Genomic DNA, 20,299 nt, shown 5'->3' with positions numbered 1-20,299 from the left:
CTCGACGTGCGCGCAAAATCGTAAAGGACAGGATCGTTGAGATGACAGTGTTGATGGAGGATGTCCAGGGGTGGTATCAACTATGGCCATGATCAATGCTGGGTACACACAAGATTCTAGACTCGACTAACAGCGGGCGGAAAGGAATTTGACAGCGGGATCTTGGAAGAGTGGAGCACCTACAACATGAATCTGTGGTAACTTATGCAGAAGACAGTGCCTCAATGATAGAAGCAAACGGTATCTTCCGGACTTTTGGTATTATATGCAAGGACAGCGACAAGAGCAAATACAAGGAGCGACGGGGATGGATTACTTTTCAATAGGAAAGAAGAGACACTTTCAACGACAAAAAACACGCTCGAAATGAGGGATACCCACAGTGTCGTCAATTGCACAGAGTGGGAGGAGAGGGAGGACGGAGAAGATGAGGGGACAGAGAGCGATCTGAACATGGACTCACGGATCGCCCATGCATCAACTTCGCTCCCGGGCACGCAGGCACAAGTCTGCACGGCCCTCGTGCGGATACGGGAAGAGCAAGGCCAAGTCGGCGCGATGTCTGTGCCATGTCAAAGTGATAGTACCGGTATCCCTGAGTTCGCACATTTTATGCATGCTCCAAGTTGACGAACACAAGGCTTCCTGCATAGAGACTTCCAGGGTCTGGAGCGCATCCACGCTATTGGCTTGGGCATTTCCACTTTTCTTCCATTTCCAAACTTTATTGGCTTGATACCAAAACGTCCAACGTTCACGCCAGCGGCCGGCCCATGTGTTAGCGGGCAGAATGAAATTACCCGGCTAGGGTGGTTGACGATCGGACTCGTATCACCATCCGCAAGCATATCATCCAACATATGGCGCCTGCATGTTGGGTGTGATTGCGTGCCGAAGCACGTCTGTGAAAGAGTATTGCGGGTGATGCAGGAAACGGCTGGCTCCCAGCAGACGTTGGGAATTGCCCGCGCACATTATGCGAAATGAACCTTGTTGTCTCCGATGATTGGCAAGGAGCTCACGCTATCCATAAACTCGCCGCTACATTATGCCGTGGCGGCGGGTTATGATTCCAAGTTTCATCCTCCACACCCGTGCCGCAGGCCTGACCATCCCGGAAAGATACAAATCAAATGGGAGGCGTGGTCTGGCTGTGGCCGAAGGACTGCAATTCGGAGCGCCACCGCCTTGCGATCGCGACCGTTGTGAACGATCTCTGGTCACGACTAGTGGGTGTGGTATCAAGTTGCAGCCCAACTTTTGACTCGTGGAATCGTGTTTGAAACCCTTCGTTGAGCAGGGGTTGAGGTGCTGAGCGAAGATTGAGGACAGTCCAACGAAAGGGGAGCAAGGCCATGGATCGTACAACGGCAACTATGTCACACTTACCTGCAAGCCATACTCAGTCGGCGAAGAAGCCGAGAGAGTTTAGATCGGCCACAAAGTTTCCCGAAGATGGTAGAGCCATCGGGCGCTCTCCGTGGCGTATCAGAGGTGAGATATTGCAATACAAGAAGCTTCCGCACATTCGAAGACTTCGTACCATGGCGAACTACAGCCTCAAAGGGTAAGTAGACAAGCATTCTAACGCGACTTGCTGACAGCGGTTCAGGTTGCTGGCAAACAAGTCAGCGCGTGTCGCGTCTACCAGCAACGCGGCAATGACGCGGTCCAATCTCGAAGGCTGGGCGCCTCTAATTTTGCTTCCAGAGGCGGAAATGTCCAAGCACAGTCTATCCTCAATAGGGGAGGGTCTGTGTGTCTGCGTGTTGTCGTGTTGGTGCAGTGTCTCTTCTGCGAACCGCGGATAGCTGCAGCTGCAGGGAGTCTCGGAAATCCCTAGTGCGCTCCTCTAGGATAGCCTTGTCCCAATTTCTGTCCCCACGACAGGCCTCCTCGGCATGCTTTTTGAGACGCCCCTCTGGTTTGCTTTTGCCGTAGCCTAACGTTTCCGTGGTCAGCCTGGCGAGGATGATGAGCGAGGGGCAGCTTGATGACCCCACATGTAGTTGACTAAGCGAACATGTACAAAAAATTCAAGGTCGACAGTTGAGAAAGGTGCGACCTGCGAAAAGCAGCAACATACAAATCGACAGAAAACCTCAAGTGTGAAAGACATGGCACAACAATCGCCTCAAAATGGCGCGCAACAGCTGTCCGCAGAAATGCCGCCAGCCATGGCAGAGATCAAGTCGCAGAGCGTCGACGAGGTGTTGAAAGAGATGAACCGAATGCCACTTTTCATGACAACACTGGACGAGACTGATGGTGAAGGAGGCGAGAACATGATGCTTGAGGCGCTGAAGGCCATGGCGTACGAGGGCACTCGAGCAGAAATTGCGGAGAACTTCCGACAACAAGGAAACGAGTGCGCGAGAGCAAAGCAATGGACCGATGCGAAGGAATTCTATGACAAGGCGATAGCTGCGTTGAAGGGTCCACAATCGAAGCCAGACCCTGAGGCAGAGGGCCCTGGGGTTATTGAGGTCGAGCTTGACGAGGAAGAGGAGGCGAAAAAAGAGAAGGTGATCGAGGAGGCGTGTTATGTGAACAGGGCGCTGTGTAACCTCGAGAAGAGTAAGTGCGTGCGGTGTTGTGTTTTCATGGTTCTCACTTCATTTATGTGATGGAACGAGCGCTGCAAGAGACAGGCATGATCCCCGACACATCACAATCTGCCCTGACGATTCACTATTTCTGGTTGTGTATGCATTCGTATTGCTTGCTAAAACCGCCTCAAAAAGTTTCTATCCAAATACGTCCTACTGACACCTTCAGAAAACTACCGCTCCTGCATACAAGACTGCGCATCTACTCTGCGCGTCAACCCTTCAAATGTAAAAGCCTTCTACCGCTCCAGCACCGCCTGCCTCTCCCTAGACAAACTCCCCGAAGCCCTCGACGCCTGCGACCGCGGCCTCGCGCTGGATCCCACCAATGCACCGCTCAAGGCCGTCAAGACCAAAATCTCCGCCCGGCAGACGCATCTCGCCGCCCTCGAAAAAGCACGCCGCGAGCGCGAAGAAAAGCTCGCTTCGGAACGCGCAACCCTCGCTCTCGCCCTGAAAGCACGCGGAATCTTGACCCGGAAGACCGACCAACCGCCCGATCTAGAAGACGCAGCAGTCAAGCTAGAAAATGCCTTCGACCCCTCATCGACTCTCCACTTCCCAGTCATAATCCTCTACCCGACAGCTGGCCAATCCGACTTCATCAAAGCCTTTTCTGAGAGAGAGAAACTCGACGAGCATCTCGAGTATATATTCCCCTTACCCTGGGATACGGACAACGAGTACACAGTAGGCAGCGTAGAGGCGTACATGGAGACAGTAGCGGGCGGGTTGATCAAAGTGGGCAAGAAGATGTCGCTGGGGAAAGTATTGGGGAGTGGGAAACCAGAAGTTGTGGATGGGCTGGCGAAGATCAGTGTTGTGCCAAAGGACAAAGCTGCTGGCTGGATCGAGGAGTTCAAGAAGAGGAGGGGCAAGAATTGAGAACATAGAGGCGAGGATTTTGAGACCGTATTCGACTAATGGCTCGAGTTGGGTATAGAACGCGTAGATACCACGTCACAATGGGCAAATCCCCACGGCTATGCTCTCTTCTCGGACTCTCCCCCCATATATGTGGTTCTAGCAGTATTGTTCAGTCGCAGTGCTTCGTTCGCCAGCTAGATTGAAATGTTCTTGAGGTCAAATGCAAATGAAATGAGCAAGGTCCAAGCGGATTCAAGTGGCGTCGAAAGTATGGGAGGAAGTTCAAATGTTGGATTCAGATATATGAGTGTGTCAAATATGTACAACGAATGTGAATGGTGATTCACAACATCATGCACTCTGTTCCATCTCTGCAGCACAAACTCACACGTGTAAATACACCAGCCTAGCAAGTCGCAACCTTGGGGCCTGGAACAGTGTAGTTGGTGAACTGGTTGTAGATGTTTGCAGTGTAGCCGGGATCAGTAGCCTTGACGTGACCGGGGATCTTAGTAGTGGGTGTAAGGCTCTTGGAGCCCGCACCCGTGACCTTGACCTGAGCACAGCTGATGTAAAACTGAGGAAGACCGCCGGGGTTGTGGATGGCCATCTGCTCAATGCGCAGGAGGTACTCGCCAGCAGCAACGCAAGTGGGGATGGTAGTGGAGTATGTGGCTGCTCAGATATTAGTGATGGGCTCGGTGTGTCAAACTGAGGGACTGACCATTCATGTCCCATGTAGCCTGGCCGTTGGAGAACGTAGGGCCAATCTCCTTGATCTTGAACCAATCCGTAGACCCATCTGCAGCGGCCGCGCTGCTGACCTTGGTCATGTAGAAAGTAACAGGTCCCTGGTGGTAAACAGCCTGATCGGCGGTGAAGGACACGGTCGAGCCAGCTGCCACTGAGACAGTGGTCGTTGAGGCTCCACTTGCACCTCCAACGTTGCAGCGCAGGTCGGTGGACGCAAGGTCGGTGACGGGAGAGTTGTTGTTCGTGTTGGGCCTGATGTTCTGATACTGGCCACCCTTCTGGCCGTTGGCGGTAAGGTACTGGAAGATGTCTGATAGTGTGAGTTCGTGAGACCCCTTAAGAATAGTTACAACGTACAGTGACCCTGAGCAACCTCTGCGAGGGCTGCAAGGAGCAAAGTGGCTGCTGCGAAGGACTTCATGGTTGGACTGTAGCGGATGAAAGAGAGTGTATTGGTATAGGGTTGTGATGTTTGTCCAAGGCGCAGGACTCTACCACTCTTATACTCTTTCTCCTTGATGAGACTGCCCCCGGAACAACTGGCCCCGCATCACCAAAGCTCATCTATCCTGCAGTAATTTGGCAAAACGTCTTGATTGAATCAAGCATAGACATCCAGACGCGCGAAGATCACGGGGTTGGTGACCCGCAATATCGGTTAACGAGCCGGGTCGTCAGGCGAGTTGCTGGTAGGGCAAGCAATATCGAGGGTATGCATGCCACCAAATCCGCGAATATTGCTTTGAGCGCTCATATTTAAACACCTGGATCAGCCAATGCTGCGGTAGAATGGATAAATAGCAAAGGTCGAATGTATTCTCAACACATCCATGCTACCGAAAACTCAATTCTCAGTAGGTATACAAACTGCGTCATTGAAAAGTTGAAGTTCGAGTCGTCGAAACTTTCTGTGTTTCGAACGCTACTGGGGCGACGCAGGGATATCTATGTTGAGTTGACTACTCCACAGTAATTATCATGACAGTCGAAACAGAGAAGGAGAAGTTCTACAGGGTCTCCTCATTTCTTACGAAACATTTTTTTACATGCAAGACCCACATATAGTGTGTCAGGAAGCAAACGAGGCTGTAGACTGCTCTGAATGGATGAAATGAAGTTGACGGCGCTACGCTGCGTGTGGGAGATAGATTGACTTATAAACAAGCAAAAAGCATCAGAGAAATGAAAATCGGAAAAGACGGGAAGAGTTGAAAACTAAACCGGGGAATTTATACCTACCTTGTTCATTAATAGCGTCTGGTCATACGTCGATCGTGTTTTGTTGTTTTTGCTGGTGTTTGCTGAGTTGACCAGCTGTGATCAACCTAACACTACAACCCTCAAAGTGGTGATACAACCTGCAAACGCCATTTCGCAGCTGGAAATTCTCAGTTCATATCTTTAGTTAAAGGATGGTTGTAGGCCACGCGTCTGGAGTCCATCGCGGACGTTGGTAGAAGGCAGAACGACCAGGTGTTGGAGCGACGCATCATCCGAGCACAAGTCGTTGCCGCGGAGTAACGTTAAGTTCACCATAATCTGCCAGAACTTGCGCGCTCATTGTTGCTTAGTAAACACCTCTTGTCGTGATTGCAGACAATTTTCGTCGCAACGATGACGCGGTTGAGCTTCCATGACAACGGCTCTCGCAGCTTTCGCAGTGACGGGACAAGCCTGGAGGTTGAGATGCACGCAAACGCATCAAATAGTTACAAAAGCGGGGTATTGCGCCTACACATCCCCAATTGACTAGCCCACTAATCCCGCTCAGGAATGTCGATGCGACACCGAGATACGGCAGATCCACTATCTTATCGACATCTAGTTGTGCTCTAGGTGTAGCAGGCGAAAATGGGCACGTTAGGTAACAGACGCAGGCTCGGTGGATCCTCACTCAGGCCGCGACGGTAGAGAAGATTCTATAAATCCAAGGTCAAGCCTCATCCTTTGCCAACGAACTTTCGAATTCGAAATTTTGAACCCTTGCTCTACTCGAAGATGTCGACACAATTCGCCACCGACACAACATCACAGGCCGCCAAAACGGTGGCCTCACATCCTCTTGCGCCGCTCTCAGAAGCGGAGATCACGACAGCGGCAAGCATCATCAAAGCTTCGTGGCCAGCACCCACAGATCTACAATTCAAAGTTGTGACGTTAGAAGAGCCACCGAAGAGCGAGGTCCTGCCGTATCTGCAGGCAGAACATAGTGGGAAGACACGACCTACTGTTTCGAGGAAGGCATTTGTAAACTATTACATCAGAAATACCGTGAGTTCAAGAATCAGGACTGAAACAGGGCGGCTGTTGTTGACAAGAACAGAACAAGTACCACGAAGCAGTAGTGGATTTGACCTCTGGTCAAGTAGTACGAAATGTTCTCCTTGGCCCGTTTGTTCACGCCAACTTCGACGGAGAGGAAATCATGGCCATTGAGAAGCTCGTGTTTTCAGACGAGAAAGTAGAAGCTGAAATCGCGAAATTGAACCTCCCAGAAGGCACAGTAGTCGTCACAGACCCCTGGATCTATGGCTCTGATGGTATCGACGACTCGGACAGGCTGGCACAGTGTTTCCTTTATTTGAGAGACCCCAAGAATTCCTCAGAAGCCGACTCGAACCATTACGCGATGCCGCTCCCAATCTCACCTGTTGTCAGCACAGAGAGTATGAAGGTTGTTCGAGTCGATATCATGCCAACAGGTACGGATAACACCATTAAGCCACTTGGGCCGTACAAGATTCAGCCACCGAACGAGTACATTCCAGAAGCACAAACTCTGCGAACGGACCTGAAGCCTCTACATGTCGTCCAACCAGAAGGAGCTAGTTTCCAGGTCAAGCAAGAAGGCATGTCGAACGTCTTGTCGTGGCAGAAATGGAACTTCAGGGTTGGGTTCAACCAGCGCGAGGGCATGGTTCTGTACGACGTCCGATATGATGACCGCAGTCTGTTCTATCGCTTGAGCTTGTCGGACATGAACATTCCTTACGCCGATCCACGACACCCATACCACAAGAAGTCGGCTTTTGACCTCGGTGATGCAGGTGCTGGTATCATGGCGAACAACCTCAAGCTTGGGTGCGATTGTCTTGGGTCGATCTACTACCTGGATGCGGTTCTCTCGACCGACAAGGGAGGCGTTATTGAGATGCCCAATGTAGTGTGCGTCCACGAGCAGGATGCCGGCATTCTCGCCAAGCACACTAATTATAGGACAAACCGAGCAGTCGTCATTCGATCGCGGGAGTTGGTGTTGCAGTCGATCATCACCGTGGCAAACTACGAATACATCCTCGCCTTTATCTTCGACCAAGCCGGACAGGTGACCTACGAAATTCGAGCGACGGGAATATTGAGCACCCAGCCCATCGATGAAGGCATTGACGTTCCGTTTGGCACCATTGTCCATCCCGGCGTACTCGCACCGCACCACCAGCATATTTTCAGTCTGCGCGTGGACCCCATGCTCGATGGCTCCAACGACAACCGCCTCGTTTACGACGAAGCCCTCCCGATGCCACGCTCAGACTTCAATCCCCACGGCACCGGCTACTACGTGCAAGAGACTGTGATCGAAAAGTCCGGTGGCTACGACACCGCATTCGAGAAGAACGGCACTTTCAAGATTCAAAACGCGAGTGTGCGCAACCCCGTCAATGGCAAGCCCGTTGCGTACAAGATTCAGGCCCCGCCGTTCCAGAAGATTTTGTCAGACAAGGACAGCTTCAACTACAAGCGCGCCGAGTTTTCAGACCACAACGTCTACGCCGTGAAGTACAAGGATAACGAGCTGTACGCTGGAGGACTGTACACCAACCAGTCAAGAGGCGGGACCGGTGTGCGGTCATGGGCTGAGAGGAACGAGGACATCAAGGATTCGGACTTTGTGCTGTATGTGCAGGCTGGTATTAACCACGTACCCAGAATCGAGGTAAGAACATCACCCCCCGCCCCCCCCCCCCCCCCCCCATTTTGGTCTGAACTGTAGCTGACATGAAGTAGGACTTCCCGATCATGCCAGCTGAGATCTTGAAGATTCACATGAAGCCTGTCAACTTCTTTACTAGGAACCCGGCGCTGGATGTTCCGCCTAGTGAACAGGGCTTCAACAAGAGTACGCTGCTGAACAAGCAGGATGGGCAGGCGGAGCAGCATCACCAGGCGAGTGTAGTGGGAGTAGTCGGTGAGGATGGGACTTGCTGTACGCCGAAGCTGTGAGGGCTTGCGTTTGTGAACAATGTTGTTAGACGGTGGCTCTTGATTAGTCGAAATATATGAAATCAAGTCACATTCTTTAATAGGTAACGCGACTTGGCAAAAATATGATATGTTAAAAGTAAAGCTCTTTGGGACTGTATTAATAATATGTAAGGCGTACAAGTATTACTTTAGTTTTGCGTGCGATTCGAATATTTTGAGTGACTGAGAGTATGGTGTTAGTCGTATTTAATGTTGTCCAAGAATCTGGATGTTGTGGTTTCAATGATGAACGTAGTGATGTTTTGGTTTGTGAACATGATGATAAGAATATAAAGATTCAAATTCAATCATGTTTTATTGTTTTTAACGACATACAGAGCTTAGTTACGTCCCTCAAGCAGCTTCTGGAGAGACACGCCAAGGCGCGCTAGTGTTGAGCTCTAGCAGCATCGCGTTCGCGAAAGAAGACCAGCTCTCAACCTTCACGTACACATTTGCATTTCCTCAACTCTGCTACCATATACGACGATCTCTACAGTAATACTAGTCACACTCGTTCGACATGGCGCCAAACGACAAGGCTGGTCGCGTTGTCTTCATTGGGAACATTCCTTATGGTAAGCCATCTCCCTCACCGCGCATGCGCATTGCTTACACATGGACAGGAGGAACCGAGGAACTCATCATCGAAACGCTCGGCCGTGTCGGAAAGGTCAACAACTTTCGCTTGGTGTATGACAAGGAGACGGGCCGGCCGAAGGGCTTTGGCTTCGCCGAGTTCGAAGACGCCGATGCAGCAGCCTCCGCCGTGCGCAACTTGAACGACTACGATTTGATGGGTAGGAAACTGAGGGTCGACTGGTCCAACGACAACGGTTCCGGCGACAACGCGCCCTTGAACCAGAACCCCCCACACGCGATGATGAACGGGCAGCCTCCAGAGCAGGCGCAGACACAACAGGCAAGCGCGTTGGGCCCTCTTCCACCAGGCGTCGCTCTGCCGCCCAACCTCACCTGTCCCGACGCCATTTCGCGCACATTGTCCACGCTTCCTCCAGAACAGCTGCTTGATATTCTCTCGCAGATGAAGGGCCTCGTGATGACCGATCCAGGCAAGGCGACAGAGCTACTACGGCAGGCTCCCCAGCTGGCCTACGCCATTTTCCAGTCGCTCCTTCTCCTCCAACTTGTCGATCCGCAGATATTGGGCTCCATTGTTGAGTCGCAGCCAGCAGCCCCAGCGCCAGTAGCACAACTCCCACCCGTACAACAACAACCCCCGCCAGCACGACCGCCCATGAACTACCCTGTGTACCCACCACAAGCAGCTCCCACACCCCAGCCCCAACCGCCTGTCCCACAGCCGTACGCACAAGCACCCACCCCACAGACATACGCACAAGCGCCTCCTGCGCAGCCGGCACCAGTCGCTATGGACCAGCAAGCGCTATACGCGCAGGTCATGGCATTGACGCCGCAGCAGATTGACCAGCTCACGCCAGAATACCGTGCCCAGATTATGCAGATCCGACAGATGCTGATGGCTGGAGGACGACCATAGCGTGGGCCCGCGGATGGGAGGTACAAATGATGGGCCGCGCTGAGCGTGGGAGTTCGTGGGCTGGGGTTTTATCGGGCATTCTGGCGGACGCTGAAATCACGTTGAGGGCCAAGTATTCCAAAATGTCGGTGTCGGTTGTACACGAAGTGTTGAGAGCTTTTAGCGCTCCAGAACGTGACGTGAGGATCAGATTTCTAGAATTGGCTATGATGAACGCTGAGGCCGTGAGAAGGGAACGTTGGATGGCAAGGTTGCATGCGGGGGGAGAGAGTATTTTTGGCGAGTAGAGTTTGGAGGATTCGGAGACCTGTCTGGACTTGTGTTCGGATGACGACGTTGGTGGGGATTCTTGTGAAGGCTCACCGGAAGGAGCATTGATAGAGATTGACGAGGATGCGCCTGAGATGGCGGAGCAGGGTCCTATTTGCTGTGGTTGTACATATTCCATCAACAAGACTGGGGCAGTTTCAATGGACAAAGTCTCAGCATTTCTGGTGTGTTTGTGTTTGTGTGCTGTGTTTTGTGCATGATGGGGTGAAGATATCCTCTAGTAATGCCATCCAGCTATGCATGCATTGTGTTTAAAGCCGCACGCGCATATCCACTATCGGACGTGTCGAGGGCGATGCTGGGTCGCCAACGCAAACGGACATGGGGGCAGCTGCAAGTCATCAGAATGGCGGTTCGGTGTGGAGTAGCAAAGGCGATGCTACGTCGACCAACGCGGTCAGGCGTGGAGATGGACGAGCCGGTCAAGCTTGCGCACAGAGCACAGAGCTCTTTTGGGCAGCCGCGGTGGCGGGAGGACGCGTTGTTGTGATTGGGGCCCAGCCATCTCTATGGGCGCCGATCAGTTTCCCTTGGCCCCCGGCGACAGCTCATTGATTGCATCTTGCACCTTCAGCTTGGTTGCACACACCAGCACCAGCACCATCATCAGTGAGAGGCTGCACCGGGCGCCTCTATCTCCCGCGCATATACCCCCGCTGCCGCGCACACAGCGACTGCACCTGCCGCCGCGACATGACCGCTTGAGCGCATCGCTCTCACTTGCAGCCAGCGTCGCAAACACGATACCCAGCGTGAAGTGCAGATCCAGATTCCCGATTCCAGAGTAGCCCCCGGCGTCCCCTACGCCGCCCACGCATCATCGATTGTGCCGCCGTGCAGCCTGACGCCCGCGCACCATCGCCCCTTCCCCCATTGCACATCACCCAGACGCCATTATGTGGAGCCGCTTCACGGGCAAGAGCGAGAGCAGCTCCTCCAAGGACGACGACGGGCGCCGCCGCAGCGACTCCAGCAGCACGCGTTCCAAGCGCGACGACCGCGACCGCAACCCGGACGCACGCTCGGTCGTGTCCTCGACCTCGACGCGCAAGCCTCGCCGCACCGACACGGCGCCCTCGTCCATTGCCTCGTTCACGACGGCGTTCGACGACATGCCGTCGCCGCGCTCACGTGCCATCGACGACCTGTACCAGGACCCCCGAGACGAGCGCAGTGGTGCACGGCGACGCGACGAACGCCCAGCGAGCTACGCGGCGCCGTCGACCTCTGCAGCGCGCCGCGACGACAAGGACGGGAAGAAGGCCAAGGCCAAGGACGCCGACAAGGAGCGGACGGGCGACAAGAGGACGACGACGACGCGCTCAGGCAGCCTGTCACAAGCCGGACCCAGGGGCGACACGGCCGACTTCTCGCAGTTCCCCGGCCAGCCAGGCGCGTCCTCGATGATGTCGGGCGCATTGCCGCCGCCGCCCATGGGACGGCCTGTGACGAGCCACGTGCAGGACCAGTTCCCCGGCCAGAATCCCGCCCACTACGCCTCGAGCGCCATGCCCGGCCGCAATCCCTTTGGTGCTGCTGCCGAGTTCTACGACGACGATGGCGCCTCGATCCACAACCAGCCCGGCGTCCGGCCCCAGCCGCCCTCAGTCATCATCGGCCAGGACACGCCTCACCTGGCCCCTGCCGCCGCACACGCGAACCCCGTTGCCGACACTGGCTCGGGCACTGCGGCTGACTTTTACTCGACCCACAATGATACCCCCCCTTCCAAGCCCCCGCGACCTTCTTCTCTGTCTGGGCCTTCTATGCATGGCCATTCTTCTATGCCTGGTGCCTTCGTCGACGACGGCCCCACGCCCCACAAGCCCGCGCGACCGAGCAACGCGAAGCCTGAACGCCCAGGCTCCCTTGGCTCGGCCGCCACGCTGGCTGGCGGAGCTGCCCTTGGATACGCCATGGGCCACAGCTCGTCTAATACCCACCCTTCTGCTGCACAACACTCCACGAGTTATAGCTCGTCTAATATCCACCAGTCTTCTTCCCATCAGTCTGCTAATTACGCCAATGGTGCACCGGGCCCATCCTACACCAACGCACCTTACAGCGCTGGGGCGCCTGGCCCATCTGCGTCCATGTACCATCAGGGCCAACACCCATCTAATACCACTGCCAATGGCAGCCACCTCCCCGCCTACAACGAAGCCATGCAAGGCGCACCTCCCCCCAAGCCGCCGCGCCCTGGAAAGTCAGGAAAGCACTCCTCTGCCAGCTCACACGCTGGACTGCACACTGCTGGAGCTGCTGGCCTGGCAGCTTATGGCCTACACAATCACAACTCCCACTCCAACGTGCATCACAGCTCGCACAACCATACCTCCTCATTGCCTGGGAACATGCCGGGGCATCAAACTGGTGGCTATGGCCACGGCCCCTCGTCTAGTACTTTCACTACCGGCGGCATGGCTCAACAGCACCAGCACCAGCATACAGGCCCCGTCTCCAGATTTGTCGACTGGTGGAAGGACCACGAAGACGTCCAAAAGATGGAGGAGTACACCGAGTACATTGGTGTCTGCAAAGGCTGCTTCGACCCCCGCTCTTCCGTCTTGGATGCGCCGCGTAAGCATCACTACCACCGCAAGCGCTCCAACGAGTACCTACGACCGTCTGGAGGTATCGAGAAACACTCTCGGTACTCCCTGAAAGAGAAGAACTCCCGCACTTCATTGTCCTCTAGCGACGAGAAGCGCAGGAAGAGTACTGGCGCTGCAGGCTGGATGGCAGCAGGTCTTGGAGGAGTCGGTCTCGCCAAGGTTGGAAAAGCGGTATGGGACGCTTCTCGAGATGACTTCGACGACACTTACAGCATCAAATCTGGACGTTCCGAGCACTCGAGACGCTCACGTCGCAGCCGCAGCAACTCTCGCGAGCGCAAGTACTACGAGTATGGCGCGTCTGAGATTCGGCACCGAAGCACCTCTGCGGATAGGATGTCGATCATGTCAACTGGCGTCACGAAAGACAGGAAAGACTACAAGATTGCTCAACGTCATTCGCGGTCAAGCTCCAGCTCGAGGTCGAGAGACCGCAAGTCTAAACGAAGCAGCGGTCTCGGAAAGGTCGTCGGCGCAGGTATTGCGGGTGCAGCGTTGGGTGCGGCGGCGAGGCGAAAGCACCAAAGCCGTAGTCCTTCTCAATCCCCTCGCCGGATCGTTGTGCAGCACCGAAGGGACAGCAGTGGCGATGATCGACGACGCAGGAGATCACAACAACAACTACGCCACAAGTCCTCTCGCAGTTCGACATCTGGAGCTTCGGTCATTGACATCTCGCAAAACCACAAGCCTGAGGGCGGTTTCCTGGGGGGCTTCTTTGCTCCAGCTCCACCCAAACTAAAGCGACGGAAGTCTGTAAGCCATAAGAAGAAGAGGACAGGGTTCTTCAACTTTGGTAATGCTTCGTCGTCATCGTCTGATTCTGAGATGGCGTTTGGCACGGGGTTTGTCAGGAGGCGCAGGCGATCGTCACCGAAGAGACGGAACTCTGACGAGCGTCTTCAGGCTACTCTAGCTAGCTTGGGTGCGACTGCGGCTGCTATTGCTGCTGCTAAAGCTGCACGGTCTTCAAGTAAACGCCTTTCCGAAGTCGTTGCTGTGAAGGATACTCGCAATGGACATAGAAGCAGTGATCGTCGTGTCTCGTCACGACACGGTGATGACGAATGGGAAGATCTGCCCGACGACATGTCTTCTGAGTCGTCTGACAATGCTGGACTTGCGTACGGAAATCATAGCCTGGTCAAGACCAAGAGCCAGGAGTCCCTTCAATCCAACGGATCTGGTACGAACAAATGGGGTTGGCGTTGGGGCTTTGGAAAGAAGAGGAGGTCGTCAAACAACCTCTACGATAACATCGCTACCACACCCCTCGTTGCCCCTGTCGCTCCTGGCCCTCCTCCATCGGCTGTTCATCCTGCCGCAACTGTTGCTTCTGCAGCAGTGGCTGGAACAGTGCCTGGACCGACAATCCATCATCGCGACAGCGAATCGAGCAGTGCGTTCACCTTGCAGACAGTATACCCTGTCGCTTCAAACGATCCTACCTCATTCGACGCTCGAAGAACAAGCTCTGTTCACACTCCTCAAGCCCAACCCCTCATGACTTCAGGTCCAGGCCCGATCAACATCCACCAACCTCAGCCCATGATCCAGGTCCCAGGAGCCATCTACTCCACCCAGTCTTCCCACCCGCCCAACTATGTCGCCCCAGCTGGTCCTCCCGTCTTCGCACAACTCCCAGACTCACGTCCCTACCCAGCACAGTTTCAGGCTCAGAACATCAACATCAATCTCTCACGACCTGCTCGGTCTCCTCTGCCCCCTGCTTTGCCTCGCCGCGCGAACTCATCGCCCGGCCAAAGCTCTTGGAGGCGTGATGCGGCCATTGCAGGATTGGCAGCAACTGCTGGAGCTGCCATTCTCGCTGCTGGGAGGGGCACAGACCGCCCTCCCAGCGCTGGCAGCAATGTGCGGTTCAATCTGACGAGGGAGCAAGTCGCGAAAGAGGAACGGGATCGCCAGAAAGAGCAAGAACGACAAGATGACAGCGACAGCCGTCGTCGTGAAGATCAGAAGAGAGAAGATGAGTCGCGCAAAGCGGATGAAGATCGTCGAAGATCGGAGCAACAACGACTAGAAGACGAGGTCCGTAGATCGGAGGAAGACCGTCGCCTAGATCAGATCCGTCGCGATGAGGAGGCCCGCAGAGCAGAGGACGAGCACCGTCGAGAGATGGTTCGACGCGAGACACAACAGCATGAAGAGGAAGAGCGTCGTCGTCTTGAACTCGTTCGTCAGCAGGAAGAAGCCAGCCGGTATTTGGAGGCAGAACGCCTCGCTAAGATCGAAACCGAACGACGCCTGATTGAGCGACGCCAAGACGAGGCTCGCATACGCGAGGCTCAGGCTCGAGAGGCGGAAGAGCGGGAGCGTCGAGAGCATGAAGCGAGAGCTGAAGCCCAGCGGTATGCGGATCTTGAGCAACAAGCCGCACAGATGCAGAAGGAGCGTCGTGATGCCGAGCGCCGAGAAACCGAACGCACCAATGCTCTGAGGCGCGAAGCGGAGCGACGAGAAGCTGATCGTATCGACACTGTACGCCGGGAAGCTGAGCGGCGCGAGGCCGAACGCGTCGAGGCCGAAAGGCGTGAAGCTGAGATTCGCGCCGACACCGAGCGCCGGCGAAGGGAACAAGAGTACGCTGATCGGTATGGCAGTGGCACCGACCGCGAACGACGAAGGATTGACCCACAGCCTACGGGAGACTCTGCTGTTTCGGTTGCTAGTGACGTGCGTCGCAAGGAACTGGAATTGGAGGAACGCGAACGCGATCTCGTTCAGCCTGACACTTTGAGGAATACTGCTGCTGGAGCCATCGCGGCTGGTGCTGCTGCGGCGATTACCAGCGCTGCCATCTCGTCCATCAAGGAGAAGGAGAAGGAGAAGGACAAGGCGAAGAGCAAAAGCAAGGACAAGACTAAGGAGAAGAGCAAAGACAAGAGCAAGAGTAAGGAGAAGAGTAAAACCAAGGAGCGGGAACTAGAGCGGGAACGAGACCGCGACCGCAGGCGTGACTCTGAATCTATGGTGACGGCCATCGAGGCTCCCAAAGACAAGGGCAAGGAGCGAGAACGAGATCAAGATCGTCTCCGTGACAGAGGTGATTCCGGATCGGTCGTGACGGCGATTCAATCTCCCAAGATTGACATCAGAGCAAAAGACCGAGATGGAAGCCGCGACATCAGGCGTGATTCGGACTCAATTGTCACGGCGATTCAGTCTCCCAGTAGCTCTTCCTCAGGTGCGAGGACGGTCCAGCCAAGCAATGTGAAGACATACGCGCCGAGTAACGTCAAGACCTATGAGCCAAGTCAGATCGCCCAGGACTACGCCGATGATGACATCTTCGACCCTAGCATCTTCAAGAAGAAGGAGACAACCCGCGACATTTTCCAGGACTGGGAAGACCGATACAACGCGAAGCCGGTGTCTCAAGCGGAGTTCTTTGCGCCGAAGGAGCTGCTCGAACAGAACAACCTGCCCAAGGTGCAAGCCGTAGACCCTAACGAAGGCGCTACTGATCTCCACATCTACCAAGCCCACGACGACGACGACGCATACAATCACCGCAAGACGCCGCCTTACCCTGCCTCCTACTCCTTCACTGCTACGAGGGACGGCCGTGGCTCTACCCAGCAGTTGAACTTCCCTGTGCCAGAACTCAATCTCATCCAAGCCACACCTCCCGGAAGCAGACCACCGTCTGTACGCAGCGTGTCTCTACCCCCATCACCTGCTATCGAGCCTAAGCCTGAGCCCAGGCCTGCGCCAGTCCACGCGCACAGTCTCGATGACGTGAACCGCGCGCGCTCGAGAGTCAGTTGGGGCGAGAATCAATTTCACCATTTCGAGGTTGCCACGCCGGATTCTTACCGCGAACAATTTGTGTCCGACGCCGAACTGAGGGAGTTTGAGCAGACGTACGCGCTTGATGAGTTGCTCGATGAGCCACAGCCGAAGCCGAATACGGCGGCTGGAATCATTCCTAAAGCTCCTCCTATGCCGAAGTCGATGGCGAAGGCGATTCCGAAAGCTCCCCCGCTACCCAGGTCGAAGTCTGAGACAATTCCGAAGGCTCCCCCACTACCGAGGACGATGTCTGACAGGACAACCAAGACTTCTCCGCTCAAGTCGATATCTACGCCGATACCCAGAGCTCCGCCGCCGAAGGGGGTTGCTCCAAGTACGCAGTACGTCTCTGATAGAGAAGGCGATTCGCAGTGGGAAAACATCACCAGTGCTCAGGCCAAGAAGATTGACAAGAACGAGGAGAAAGCTAGAGCTGCTGCTGCTGTCGCTTTTGCGGCGGCGGCTGCCACAGCAGCTGCCCTCACCCGGGATGAGCAGGATGAACGCGACGAACGGGATGAACGCGAGGAGAAGCGACTTTCTCGAGACGAGCGTAGTGAACGAGACCATCCGCGCGATTCCTCGCAAGACTGGAAGATGTACAATGCGTCAGTCGTCAGCAATCCCTTCTCAGACAAACACGCTGCACCGTCAACTGTTGCTCCCAACAGGGAGTATCAGTCTCCTCGCTACGAGTCGGTCGTCGATCTCAGTGAGCCGATCTATGGGCCAGGCGGGACCATTACAGAGCCAGAGCAGTTTCACATGCCCGGTGGATTCGTCGAGTCGCCCGCGATTGAGAAACCAGCCATGTTGGCGTCGGAAGACGAGTGGATCGCGCAGGCAAAGGGTAAGAACAAGGGTAAGACTACTAACGAGGATCCAGCAACGAGGCGTGTCGAGCCGAAGTTTGAGTCCGCGAGGGAAACAGTGAGGAGGTCTTTGTCCGAGCAGGAAGCCAGGAGGGACAATGCAAAGGCCAAGGCGGCGAACCGTTATAGCGTGGGGAGCGTGGATACGTGGGAGGGGAGCGATGTGAGCACGTCTAGCCCGGTTGATGAGCGCGAACGCGAGCGCGAGGATCGCAAGCCCGAGCCTTCGTATCCTTTTGTGCAACATGTTAGGAGCCCGGGGTCTGTGCATCTTAGCGATGCGTCTCGTGAGCGGGAGGCTGGCGTTGTGCAGCCTGAGCGGCCTTCTGGCCCGTCGCGCGAGGTCACTGCTGTTCAAGATACTCCGCGACCTTCCGGGCTATCACGCGAGGTGTCAGCTACTCAAGATACATCGCGACCTTCTGGTCTATCCCGCGAGGTGTCAGCCGCGCAAGACAACTCCCGACCTAGCGAGAGCGGCATTGGAAAAGCTACTATCGCCGCTATGACTGGTGGTTTCGCTGCTCTCATGGGTACGTCAATGAAGCAAGACCAAGAGCGGATGGCTGCGGACCTGGAACACGCTAGACACGAGCAGGAGTCTACAGAAAACAACCGCCATCACGACGAGTCCGTGTCTCCCCTGAGTAATGACCGCCCATCTGAGGGCCGCAGCAGAGCGCCCTCGATCCCCAACTATGCGTTTGAGGGTTCTGATGACCTACCCGACTCGAAGACGCCTAAGCGAAAAGACAGGAAGCGACACGGTAGCGGCAGATGGTCGCCCACTATTGGATCTCCGCTCAGGACTGAAGTCCAGTACGAAGACTACATGGGTAGAGACGTTGGGCCAGCTTTGTCGTTCGACCAACAGATGGTGGAAGCCCCCAAGGTGCCTACTGAGTCTGCCTTGGTCCACGCGCCTGAACCTCCCAGCTCGAGAACCGTCCATGATTCAGGGTACTATGCTCCGGATGACCAACCGCATGCAAAGCGAGACCTCGACGAGTTCTACTCGACTGGCGAGGATGAGAGACAGAGGGAGAAGGCGAATGGTAAAACGAGGGAGGAGGACAAGTACGATGGCTACGGCTCCGTGTCGCGCGGCAGGTACGAGGACGACGATGACAACATCAGTGCAATTGCACCTTACGACTCGCGATCGACCGCCTCTTTCAGAACCAGGATTGACGATGATGCGGAAACTTTCATCTCTGCGCTAGATGGGTATGATGATGACGATGTCAGCACAGTCATACCCGTGAAGAGCAAGCCTCAGGATGAGCTTGATCGCGAGGAAAGACATCGTCGCCGTCGGGAGGCAAAATCTCAAAGCCGCGAGCGAGGACATGGTGATGAGGATGACGGTGAGCGGAGGCGTAAGCATCGCAGCCGTGGAGGAGATGATGACTGGGACGAGAAGTCAATGGTTTCTGAAGTCAATGGCGAGCGGAGGCGCAAGCACAGGAGCAGGAGTGAGCGCGATGGATCGACGGAGAGTAAACGGAGGTCGCGATCTTCTGCCGTGTCAGAGATTGGCGACTTGAATTTTGGGGATGAAGAGAAGGCGCCTTCTCGCAGGAAGTCCTCAAGGCGGGACGATGATTTCGATGATGCCGCTTCCGTCATGTCCTCCTCTTCCAAGAGGAGGTCGTCGAAGCGCGACGACGACTTTGACGACAACGCCTCTGTAATGACTTCTTCACGCCATAATGACGAGCGGAGCTCACGGAAGGAAAAGGAACGGGAAAAGGAAAAGGAGAGGGAGAAAGAGAAGAAGCCGGCCAGTCTCTTTGGGGGCCTCTTCAGCAGGCCCAAGGAGAGCTTGCCCGAGTCTTCTTCTGGCAAGTCTTCCAAGTCAAAGGACGACAGCACCAACAACAACGATGACGAAGAGCGCAAGCATCGTAGGCGGAAGCATCGCTCGGATCGCGGCTCAGCATACGGCTCGGATGACGACGATGTGCGCTCGACCATTTCGTCCAGCGGCCGCCGAGAGAAGAGGAGTAGTGGAGAACGGAGGGATGAGCATGATGATAAGGTCCGTCGCTCTTCTTATGCGCGATAGTATATCGTGGTTTAATTGTCTTTTTGTCGTTCATGTTTGTTTTGAATGTATTTTAGAATGAATGTTGATGTTGTGTATTAGGCTCACTCACGCTCCCGCTCTCGCTCTCGCTCAACTTCACAATCTCGACCCTCTCTTTCTCAACAACAGCAACAGCAACAGCAGCAACAAGATCAGTCTTTTTTAGACGTAAGGGCAGTGGCCGAAGCCACACCGCTGCCCGCAGATGAGCCCGAAACCGTCGATCGCCCTGACGATCACCCCGATGCGTTGTTCCCCCCCACGCCCACGCCTACGCTTACAGGCATCGATCGCCCAACCACACCGCCCGCCCTCTCCGCCGAGGACAGTCGAGCCCTGCTAACGCGACTAACCGGTCTGCAGACATGGCAGCTCGCCGCCTTCCAAGACGACCTGCCCCCGCTCCCTGTCTCCCGCCCCTCGTCTCCGCTGTTCCGCCCCGCCTCCCCCCTTTCCCGTCCCTCCTCCCCCCTCCTATCCCCTTACTTGGCTCGCCCCTTCGAGCGCCGCCTCTCTTCTACTTCCGTCCCCATCCGCTTCCGCAAACCTGGCACGCCGCAGGAACCGGACTCGACGCCCGGTAGCAG

At 55.3% G+C, this 20,299-nt stretch overlaps 6 protein-coding genes across 6 annotated transcripts; 5 read left to right on the top strand and 1 right to left on the bottom strand.

Moving 5' to 3' along the window:
* Positions 1–366: 366 nt before the first annotated feature.
* On the top strand, positions 367–987 carry P153DRAFT_380437 (uncharacterized protein; the record flags this gene model as incomplete). The annotated part of the gene is made up of 2 exons (XM_033669929.1): positions 367–589; positions 641–987. 2 exons carry the CDS (start codon positions 367–369, stop codon positions 985–987), a joined length of 570 nt encoding a protein of 189 aa, XP_033529012.1.
* Positions 988–1,945: 958 nt separating this feature from the next.
* On the top strand, positions 1,946–3,804 carry P153DRAFT_329132 (TPR repeat protein-like protein). Its single transcript, XM_033665376.1, has 2 exons — positions 1,946–2,577; positions 2,779–3,804. The coding sequence occupies exons 1-2, from the start codon at positions 2,118–2,120 to the stop codon at positions 3,492–3,494; spliced, it is 1,176 nt and encodes a 391-aa protein (XP_033529011.1). The 5' UTR covers positions 1,946–2,117; the 3' UTR covers positions 3,495–3,804.
* On the bottom strand, positions 3,692–4,690 carry P153DRAFT_6389 (lytic polysaccharide monooxygenase). Its single transcript, XM_033673315.1, has 3 exons — positions 4,587–4,690; positions 4,201–4,539; positions 3,692–4,151 (listed from the first exon to the last, which is right to left on the bottom strand). Exons 1-3 carry the CDS (start codon positions 4,648–4,650, stop codon positions 3,883–3,885), a joined length of 672 nt encoding a protein of 223 aa, XP_033529010.1. The 5' UTR covers positions 4,651–4,690; the 3' UTR covers positions 3,692–3,882.
* Positions 4,691–5,844: 1,154 nt separating this feature from the next.
* P153DRAFT_391950 (uncharacterized protein) lies at positions 5,845–8,554 on the top strand. The gene is made up of 4 exons (XM_033671107.1): positions 5,845–5,951; positions 6,001–6,500; positions 6,553–8,163; positions 8,235–8,554. The coding sequence occupies exons 2-4, from the start codon at positions 6,228–6,230 to the stop codon at positions 8,448–8,450; spliced, it is 2,100 nt and encodes a 699-aa protein (XP_033529009.1). The 5' UTR covers positions 5,845–5,951; positions 6,001–6,227; the 3' UTR covers positions 8,451–8,554.
* A 364-nt stretch (positions 8,555–8,918) lies between these two features.
* On the top strand, positions 8,919–10,486 carry P153DRAFT_329126 (uncharacterized protein). Its single transcript, XM_033665375.1, has 2 exons — positions 8,919–9,049; positions 9,098–10,486. The coding sequence occupies exons 1-2, from the start codon at positions 8,995–8,997 to the stop codon at positions 9,991–9,993; spliced, it is 951 nt and encodes a 316-aa protein (XP_033529008.1). The 5' UTR covers positions 8,919–8,994; the 3' UTR covers positions 9,994–10,486.
* Positions 10,487–10,883: 397 nt separating this feature from the next.
* On the top strand, positions 10,884–19,778 carry P153DRAFT_6363 (uncharacterized protein). The gene has a single exon (XM_033673313.1). It carries the CDS (start codon positions 11,220–11,222, stop codon positions 19,689–19,691), a length of 8,472 nt encoding a protein of 2,823 aa, XP_033529007.1. The 5' UTR covers positions 10,884–11,219; the 3' UTR covers positions 19,692–19,778.
* Positions 19,779–20,299: the final 521 nt, after the last annotated feature.

Source organism: Dothidotthia symphoricarpi, assembly GCF_010015815.1.
Source record: "Dothidotthia symphoricarpi CBS 119687 unplaced genomic scaffold P153scaffold_1, whole genome shotgun sequence".
In the NCBI taxonomy this organism is placed as follows: Eukaryota; Fungi; Ascomycota; class Dothideomycetes; order Pleosporales; family Dothidotthiaceae; genus Dothidotthia; species Dothidotthia symphoricarpi.
The sequence above is the reverse complement of the archived record's forward strand: the minus strand, read 5'-3'. Positions and strand labels throughout refer to the sequence as shown.

Bases quoted from the DNA above. Each gene is read 5' to 3' on its own strand.
- P153DRAFT_6363 (XM_033673313.1), top strand. From the start codon at position 11,220: ATGTGGAGCCGCTTCACGGGCAAGAGCGAGAGCAGCTCCTCCAAGGAC.
- P153DRAFT_391950 (XM_033671107.1), top strand. From the start codon at position 6,228: ATGTCGACACAATTCGCCACCGACACAACATCACAGGCCGCCAAAACG. The intron at 6,501-6,552 runs GTGAGTTCAAGA...TGACAAGAACAG, and splicing joins ACTATTACATCAGAAATACC to AACAAGTACCACGAAGCAGT. The intron at 8,164-8,234 runs GTAAGAACATCA...GACATGAAGTAG, and splicing joins ACCACGTACCCAGAATCGAG to GACTTCCCGATCATGCCAGC.
- P153DRAFT_329132 (XM_033665376.1), top strand. From the start codon at position 2,118: ATGGCACAACAATCGCCTCAAAATGGCGCGCAACAGCTGTCCGCAGAA. The intron at 2,578-2,778 runs GTAAGTGCGTGC...TGACACCTTCAG, and splicing joins GCTGTGTAACCTCGAGAAGA to AAAACTACCGCTCCTGCATA.
- P153DRAFT_6389 (XM_033673315.1), bottom strand. From the start codon at position 4,650: ATGAAGTCCTTCGCAGCAGCCACTTTGCTCCTTGCAGCCCTCGCAGAG. The intron at 4,540-4,586 runs GTACGTTGTAAC...TCACACTATCAG, and splicing joins AGAGGTTGCTCAGGGTCACT to ACATCTTCCAGTACCTTACC. The intron at 4,152-4,200 runs GTCAGTCCCTCA...ATATCTGAGCAG, and splicing joins GGCTACATGGGACATGAATG to CCACATACTCCACTACCATC.
- P153DRAFT_329126 (XM_033665375.1), top strand. From the start codon at position 8,995: ATGGCGCCAAACGACAAGGCTGGTCGCGTTGTCTTCATTGGGAACATT. The intron at 9,050-9,097 runs GTAAGCCATCTC...ACACATGGACAG, and splicing joins CATTGGGAACATTCCTTATG to GAGGAACCGAGGAACTCATC.